Here is a 9,120-nt window from a genome sequence, read left to right as displayed (position 1 = left end):
CTGGTTACAGACTCACCCTTACTGGTTAACTGGTTACTGACTCACCCTAACTGGTTGCAGACTCACCTTAACTGGTTACAGACTCACCCTAACTGGTTGCAGACTCACCTTAACTGGTTACAGACTCACCCTTACTGGTTAACTGGTTACAGACTCACCCTAATTGGTTAACTGGTTACAGAATCACCTTAACTGGTTACAGACTCACCCTAACTGGTTAACTGGTTACAGACTCACCCTTACTGGTTAACTGGTTACAGACTCACCCTAACTGGTTGCAGACTCACCTTAACTGGTTACAGACTCACCCTTACTGGTTAACTGTTTACTGACTCACCCTAACTGGTTAACTGGTTACAGACTCACCTTAACTGGTTACAGACTCACCCTTACTGGTTACAGGCTCACCCTAACTGGTTAACTGGTTACAGACTCACCTTAACTGGTTACAGACTCATCCTAACTGGTTAACTGGTTACAGACTCATCCTAACTGGTTAACTGGTTACAGACTCATCCTAACTGGTTACAGACTCATCCTAACTGGTTACAGACTCATCCTAACTGGTTACAGACTCACCTTAACTGGTTACAGACTCACTCTTACTGGTTACAGACTCACCCTAACTGGTTAACTGGTTACTGACTCACCCTAACTGGTTAACTGGTTAAAGACTCACCTTAACTGGTTACAGACTCATCCTAACTGGTTAACTGGTTACAGACTCACCCTAACTGGTTAACTGGTTACAGACTCACCCTAACTGGTTACAGACTCATCCTAACTGGTTAACTGGTTACAGACTCACCCTAACTAGTTGCAGACTCACCCTTTCTGGTTGCAGACTCACCCTAACTGGTTAACTGGTTACAGACTCACCCTAACTGGTTACAGACTCACCCTAACTGGTTAACTGGTTACAGACTCACCCTAACTGGTTACAGACTCACCCTAACTGGTTAATGACTCACCCTAGGCAAGGCAAGTCAAGTTTATTTATACAGCACAATTCAACTACAAGGCGATTCAAAGTGCTTTACAGATACATTAAAACAGTAGATATAAAAAGCAGGATTTAAATTTTAAACAAAAACGAAATAAATAAGAACAATAGATAAAATCAGGAGTTAAAATGTGATTAAGTTTTGAAACTCAAGCTTCAGATTTGGAGCTTTATTCAGACACAGCTGAAAATAGGTGTGTCTTCAGCCTGGACTTAAACACACTGAGTGTTCCAGCTGATCTGAGGCTTTCTGGGAGTTTGTTCCAGACATGTGGAGCATAGAAGCTGAATCCAGCTCCTCCATGTCCGGTTCTGACTCTGCGAACTGATAGAAGACCGGATCCAGATGAGCTGAGGGGTCTGGAAGGTTCATACTGGGTCAGGAGGTCACTGATGCATTCTGGTCCTGGACCATTCAGAGCTTTATAGACCAGCATCAGAACTTTAAAGTCTATCCTCTGATGGACAGGCAGCCGGAGTAAAGACCTCAGAGCTGGACTGATGTGCTCCACTTCTTTGGTCTCAGTGAGGACTCGAGCAGCAGAGCTCTGACTGAGCTGCAGTTTTTAGGTAGACCTGTAAAGATGCTGTTACAGTAATCAAGCCGACTGAAGATGAATGCAGGGACTAGTTTTTCTAGGTCCTGCTGACACATCAGATCCTTTAACCTTGATATATTCTTAAGGTGATAGTAGGCTGACTTTGTTACTGCCTTAATGTGTTTTTCCAAATTTAGGTCTGAGTCCATCACTACAACCAGATTTCTGGCCTGGTTGGTAGTTTCTAGGTGTATAGATTGAAGTTCTGTAGTGACCTGTAATCGTTTCTCTTTGGCTCCAAAGACGATTACCTCAGTTTTGTTTTTGTTTAGCTGGAGAAAGTTGTGGCACATCCAGTCATTAATCTCTTCAATGCATTTACCAAGAGCCTGTACAGGGCCTCGGTCTCCTGGTGACATTGTAATATATATCTGCGTGTCATCTGCATAGCTGTGGTAGTTTATTCTGTTGTTTTTTATAATCTGTGCCAGTGGGAGCATGTAGATGTTAAACAGAAGAGGTCTCAGGATGGAACCTTGGGGAACTCCACATGTGATTCTTGTGTGCTCAGATGTAAAGTTACCTATTGACACAAAGTACTTCATGTTCTCTAAGTATGTTTTGAAACAGTTTAGTACAGTTCCGGAAAGACCCGCCCAGTTTTCCAGTCTTTTCAGTAATATATTGTGGTCAACTGTATCAAATGCAGCACTAAGAGCCAGTAAAACTAAGACTGACATTTTTCCACCGTCTGTATTCAGACATATGTCATTAAACACTTTGGTTAACTGGTTACCGACTCACCCTAACTGGTTAACTGGTTACTGACTCACCCTAACTGGTTACAGACTCACCCTAACTGGTTACCGACTCACCCTAACTGGTTAACTGGTTACTGACTCATCCTAACTGGTTACAGACTCACCCTAACTGGTTAACTGGTTACTGACTCACCCTAACTGGTTACAGACTCATCCTAACTGGTTAACTGGTTACTGACCCACCCTAACTGGTTAACTGGTTGCTGACCCACCCTAACCGGTTACAGACTCACCCTAACTGGTTAACTGGTTAAGGACTCACCCTAACTGTTCCACATCAGACTGAGCTGAAGCTTAAAGTTTCACCTCCACATTAATACATCTGCAATTCCAGCCTGAGGTTAAACCAGTCAAACCAGTAAACCAGTAAACCAGTTAACCAGACTCTCACACAGCCAAACTATCCGTGTGGCAGTTTTCCTGCTTTCAGAGCTGCTGGGATCATGTGACTAATCAGCTGCTCCTCATCCTGACCAAGGCTTTTATTTCCCCTCCTCCTCCTCAGCAGACAGGACAGAGCTTTGTCTCAAACTGATTTTATTCAAACCAACAATTAAAAATAGTTTCATCATGTTTACATTCAGAAAGAATCAGCTCAGAAAAATCTAAACATGTCATCCAAACTAATCACAGACAGTCTGATCCACGCAGTTTCTGTACAGAAGGAGGAGATGGCGCTCAGCAGGAGGTGAAGGTCTTCCAGAAGAAGTTCTTGCAGCCGGCTTTCCTCTCTCGGGGGGCGAGCATCGGCCCGCTGCCGGCGGCCCGTTCCAGGTCAACACGGATGTCTTCGGGGTCCCCTTCACTCAGAGGGAAGTTCTGCTCCTCCAGAGCCTCGTTCTCCACCTGCAGGAGGTCCGAGAGGAGCAGCTCGGCCAGCGTGGAGCGGGACATGTCCTGCAGACACAAAGAGGAAATGTTCAGCAGAGAGCTACATCATTAGACCAGAATTATTCTGTTCCTGAGTCCAGTTCCTGGTTCCTGGTGAAGGCAGAGCAGCTAATTAAACTGGAACAGAACCTTTGCTGTAATTCATTACAATGAAGAGTTTATCTGCATGGAAACGGGGATGTTACCCTGACCTGAACCAGGTGGGCTGTAACCCCACCCACCAACCCGCCAACCCTCCAACCCTCCAACCCTCCAGCCCGCTCTGTGCACGTGGGTGTGAACTGGTTTGAACTGGTTGGTTCTGGAGTCAGAGGAGCAGTTTTAAACCAAAACTAAAGTTTTAAACTATTCAGAGTCATCTGATCAGATCAGTTTCTGATCAATAAAAAGTGGATGTTCCTGTTTAAAAAAATAAAAAATAAAATAAAATGTATTTATTTAGCACATTTCATGTACAAACAATTCAAAGTGCTTTACATAAAATAAAAGCATTGCAGCAGGGAGTGGAAGAAGCATTAAAAATACATAAAAGAACATCAAGAGAAACAAATAAAATTATTAAAATGAATTTAAAAACCAGCAACAGTCCAGATAAGTTCAAAGATATCGTGCAGATTTCATGCATAGACACATGAGAACAGAAAAGTTTTTAACCTGGATTTAAAAATGTCTCCATTTGGTGAAAGTTTAATCTCCACTGGCAGTTTGTTCCACTTGTTCTGAAGGAGTTCTGTGTCCTCATTCAGCCTGAGCTCAGAGGCACCGGCTGAATTACTGGATTCAGTTTGTTCTTTAAGAAGTGAAACTGTGACTGCATCAATAAAGACAGAACTGACGGGATAGGTCAGTACCGGGTTCTGTCCTCCTGGTTCTGGTCGACCGACTCTTCAACTCTTTAACTCTTTAACTCTTTAACTCTTTAACTCTTCAACTCTTTAATTATTTAACTATTTAACTCTTCAACTCTTTAATTATTTAACTATTTAACTCTTTAACTCTTCAACTCTTTAATTATTTAACTCTTTAACTTACCGAGTCACTGAAAAGCCAAAAGGAAACAGAACCAGATGGAGTCCGGCTTCAGCTCCATAACTGCTGCTGTTAAAGCTCCTTCAGTGTTCCACAGAGTCGGGCTGAAGCTTTCATCAACTAGACGCCAAGAAAATACTATATATATATATATATATATATATATATATATATCCATCCATCCATCCATCATCTTCTCCGGGGTCGCGGGGGCAGCAGCTTGAGCAAAGAGACCCAGACGTCCCTGTCCCCGGCCACTTCCTCCAGCTCTTCTGGGGGGACCCCGAGGCGTTCCCAGGCCAGCCGAGAGACATAGTCTCTCCAACGTGTCCTGGGTCTTCCCCGGGGCCTCCTCCCAGTGGGACGGGCCCGGAACACCTCACCGGGGAGGCGTCCAGGAGGCATCCTAACCAGATGCCCCAGGAGGCATCCTAACCAGATGCCCCAGGAGGCATCCTAACCAGATGCCCCAGGAGGCATCCTAACCAGATGCCCCAGGAGGCATCCTAACCAGATGCCCCAGGAGGCATCCTAACCAGATGCCCCAGGAGGCATTCTCACCAGATGCCCGAGCCACCTCATCTGACTCCTCTCGATGCGGAGGAGCAGCGGTTCTACTCCGAGCCCCTCCCGGATGACCGAGCTTCTCACCCTATCTCTAAGGGAGAGCCCAGACACCCTGCGGAGGAAACTCATTTCGGCCGCTTGTATTCGCGATCTCGTTCTTTCGGTCACTACCCACAGCTCGTGACCATAGGTGAGGGTAGGATCTCGTTCTTTCGGTCACTACCCACAGCTCGTGACCATAGGTGAGGGTAGGATCTCGTTCTTTCGGTCCCTACCCACAGCTCGTGACCATAGGTGAGGGTAGGAACATAGATTGACCGGTAAATCGAGAGCTTGGCCTTCTGGCTCAGCTCCTTCTTCACCACGACGGGCCGGTGCAGAGCCCGCATCACTGCAGACGCCGCACCGATCCGCCTGTCATCCGCCTTGATATGGGCTGTCCGGTCTCTGTATGACCGGTGTCAGAGTTTGGTCCGCATTGCCGGCAGTAAGTCGGACATGTTTCCTGTGAGGGTTGGACTCCGTCAGGGCTGCCCTCTGTCACCGATTCTGTTCATAATTTTTATGGACAGAATTTCTAGGCGCAGCCAGGGCGTTGAGGGGGTCCGGTTTGGCGACCTCAGAATCGGGTCTCTGCTTTTTGCGGACGATGTGGTTCTGTTGGCGTTGTCGGGCCGTGACCTTCAGCTCTCACTGGAGCGGTTCGCAGCCGAGTGTGAAGCGGCTGGGATGAGAATCAGCACCTCCAAATCTGAGACTTTATATATAGATTATATAATATATAATATAATATGTATATATATAGACCGCCGGGATGGGTTCCAGCCCCCCGCGACCCGACCGACGGATTCAGCGGCTATAGAAAATGGATGGATGGATGTATATATATAATAATATAAATATAGAATATATAGTATAATATAATATATGTTATATTATATTATATAATCTATATATATATATATATATATATATAATATATAATTCGGTGGCGTAGTGGGTACAGCAGGCGCTCCGTGTACAGAGGCTACAGTCCTCGCTGCAGCTGCCCCGGTACGGGTTACACCTGTGCTGCGTGTTGTTCCCCCTCTCTCTGCCCCCTGCTTCCTCTATGAACTTTCCATTAAAGGCACAAAAGCTCCAAAAAAATTGTATAAAAAATAAATAAATTTAAAAAAAACTGCATTAATGCGTGATGAAATATTTATCGGCGTTAAATAACTAACGAGTTAACTCACCCAGCCCGAGTTATATTCTATATATTTATCTAAATACAGACTCCCAGTTTCCCCTTCAGCTGACATTAAGGAATGTAAAATCAGGAATAACCTGATCCGGGTCCAAGCTGAGGTTCTGAAACAGATCAGAACCGGATGTTAAACCCGAACCAGCTGCTTCACGTCCAATGATTTCACTCAGAAAGTTTCAGAATTTAAGAAATATCTGAGAAATGATTGGAAGCTTTTATTCAAACAGTGACTCTTTAACAGGGAACAGTTCCCGAACCGAGCCTCAGATATGATGAAACGTTTGATTCAAACCTTTCAGAAAGAAACACATGCATCAAAAAATTATTTTTCTTTGTCGTTTAAAGAAGGAAAAATTAGGCTTGATGTGTTTCAGCAGATTGAGACAAAAAAAGGTTTGAAATATTATTGAACACGTTTCACAAGAGATTAAAAACTGCTTTAATCTGAATTTAAATCTCTCTTTTTAACAAAAAATGTTTATTATTTACGGATTCCTTAAACATCCCATTTTTATTCTGCAGTTAGAAATAAACTCTGATTATTCAGCATCACATTTCAGATTATCAGCCGCCTGATCACATTTATCGATCCGTTTGGTATAAAAAAAAAGTGAAAAATGCGTCATTTTTTCTGATATTTCTGGATTTACTAACTTTGATTTAAAGTGTTGTTTTTATAAAAAACAAATTAACAATTTATCCATCCATCCATTATCTATACCGCTGAATCCGTCGGTCGGGTCGCGGGGGGGCTGGAGCCTATCCCAGCAGTCAATGGGCGAGAGGCAGGTACACCCTGGACAGGCCGCCAGTCCATCACAGGGCATTAACAATTTAGTTTTATGAAATAAAATAAAATATAAATAAAATAAAATTTAAATAAAATGAAATTTAAATTAAATTAAATTAAATATAAATCTCCGTGATTCTGATCAATAAAAACATATCTTTGATGTTTGATTTAGTTTAATAAAAATAAAATAAAATATAAACTTCTCCCTGATTCTGATAAATAGACTTTTCTTTAATGTTTTTTTTAGTTTAAAAATAAGAACCAAAGAGATGATTTTGGCTGAAAGTTTGCGCCCCTGTGCGTGTGCGTGTGCGTGTGCCGGACCTGTTTGGGGCTGAGCAGCGGGCTCCGGCTCAGCAGCAGGCGGAGCTTGGAGTCCCTCTGGCCGGCGGAGGAGCAGCTGACGGAGGCGGTGAAGGAGAGCAGCAGCACGAGGAGGCAGCGGAGGCGCGAGGAGGTCACCATCTTTCTCACCTGTCAGTCAGCGGCGCGAGGATTCTGCCTCCGTCCCGTGCGCGCGGCTTTATAACAGCCCCGCTGACGTCACCGAGTCCCCGCGTCCCGTGTGGAGGGGGGGGGGGGTGACTGATGATGATGCCTCCACCGTCTCGCGCTTTAGTGAAATGATCCGTTCTGATGAGCACTTCTGCTGTGCGCGTGACAGCGCGTGTCAGGCGGAGGCGCGCGGACCCGCAGCGGGACGCCGAGCCGCAACTTTCTCATTTCTGCAGCAGCTGGAAGCAGATTACAAAGTTTCACCGTCAATAAAACCCGAGATTTATGGGATACCAGATCAATAACCGAGCTACAGGCCAGGAATTTATTCTGAAAAACAAGATCATTTATTCTGAAAACTCAAGATAAACTCAGTTCATTAAATCTGAGAGACTTAGATGCACTGAAAAAAACAACTTAAAAAACCCTTTGTAAGTATTTGCACTCAAATTATTTAAGTATATTTAATGCTAGCCTGGGAAATCCCATGCTGCTTTGCGCTCGATTTCATTCTCACTGCAAAGTCAGCCTGGAAACCACCGCACTTTTTTTTGCCAGAGTTTGGGAACCAATCACAGAACGGGGGGGGGGGGGGGGGGGGCAGCAAGACGATGACGACGTCTATGCGCTACACCGAAGCTCGTAGAGCGTTAATCCAACATGGCAGCGGACACAACGTTACCGTTCAATGCAGCCTTAGAAAGTGTTTCGGAGTAGATTCACCCTGGGGTCATTTGAACCGTGACATCCAGCCAAGTAGCCCACCCGAAGTTTTTCCGATATTGGCTGAACATCAGCTGAGTTACTGAGTTATCCCGAATAGCTTCGTACAAGCGCTAACGGACCCTGGCAGTATCTCCAAAATTACCACACTAAAATCACATGCCATGACACCAAACTTCTACAGTAGTACAAATATGGTCTGTACTCACAAAACGATGCATTTGGAAGTTTGTACATAGTCCAGGAGTTTATTATTATCAACACAAGCCTGATAGCTTCTCTGCTGCTAAAGCTGCGTCGACGTCACTTCTGGAGCTTCAAAGTAAGATGAGGGTTGATCTACTGATCGTCACCCTCTTTGACACAATTTTGACGCAGAGCCTTCAGTTATCAGGCCCCTCTCTGTGGAACCAGCTGGCAGTTTGGGAGGCAGAGCCTTCAGTAATCAGGCCCCTCTCTGTGGAACCAGCTGCCAGTTTGGGAGGCAGAGCCTTCAGTTATCAGGCCCCTCTCTGTGGAACCAGCTGCCAGTTTGGGAGGCAGAGCCTTCAGTTATCAGGCCCCTCTCTGTGGAACCAGCTGCCAGTTTGGGAGGCAGAGCCTTCAGTAATCAGGCCCCTCTCTGTGGAACCAGCTGCCAGTTTGGGAGGCAGAGCCTTCAGTTATCAGGCCCCTCTCTGTCGAACCAGCTGCCAGTTTGGGAAGCAGAGCCCCCCCCCCCCCCCCCCCCCCCCCCCCCCCCTCTCCATCTCTGACTCATTAACCAACATTAACCAACGGTTTAATGTTGGTTAATGTGTTCAGTGGAGCACGGACTCTGTTCCAGTCATTATTTCCTCCCCCTGTTTCCAGCACCTTCCTCCTGCTGCTCACATCCGGCCGTCTGCCGTTGACCTGCTGAAGCTCGCGGCTGAATGATGGTAAAACTCTTTCTGCTCAGACTCTTATTGCTTTTCTTTATTCAGTCCTCAACATGAGCTCAGATCTGCAGCTACAGCTTGTTTGTTGGA

The 9,120-nt window shown here is 45.3% G+C and overlaps 1 protein-coding gene across 1 annotated transcript; it reads right to left on the bottom strand.

Annotated features, from left to right (window-relative positions):
- Window positions 1-2,883: 2,883 nt before the first annotated feature.
- On the bottom strand, window positions 2,884-7,377 carry sst1.1 (somatostatin 1, tandem duplicate 1). Its single transcript, XM_075459919.1, has 2 exons — window positions 7,217-7,377; window positions 2,884-3,260 (listed from the first exon to the last, which is right to left on the bottom strand). The coding sequence occupies exons 1-2, from the start codon at window positions 7,355-7,357 to the stop codon at window positions 3,042-3,044; spliced, it is 360 nt and encodes a 119-aa protein (XP_075316034.1). The 5' UTR covers window positions 7,358-7,377; the 3' UTR covers window positions 2,884-3,041.
- Window positions 7,378-9,120: the final 1,743 nt, after the last annotated feature.

The sequence above is a fragment of the Odontesthes bonariensis genome, unplaced genomic scaffold (assembly GCF_027942865.1).
Source record: "Odontesthes bonariensis isolate fOdoBon6 unplaced genomic scaffold, fOdoBon6.hap1 scaffold_243, whole genome shotgun sequence".
NCBI classification, from domain to species: domain Eukaryota; kingdom Metazoa; phylum Chordata; class Actinopteri; order Atheriniformes; family Atherinopsidae; genus Odontesthes; species Odontesthes bonariensis.
Note: the sequence above shows the minus strand (reverse complement) of the source record. Positions and strands in the feature narration are given on the sequence as shown.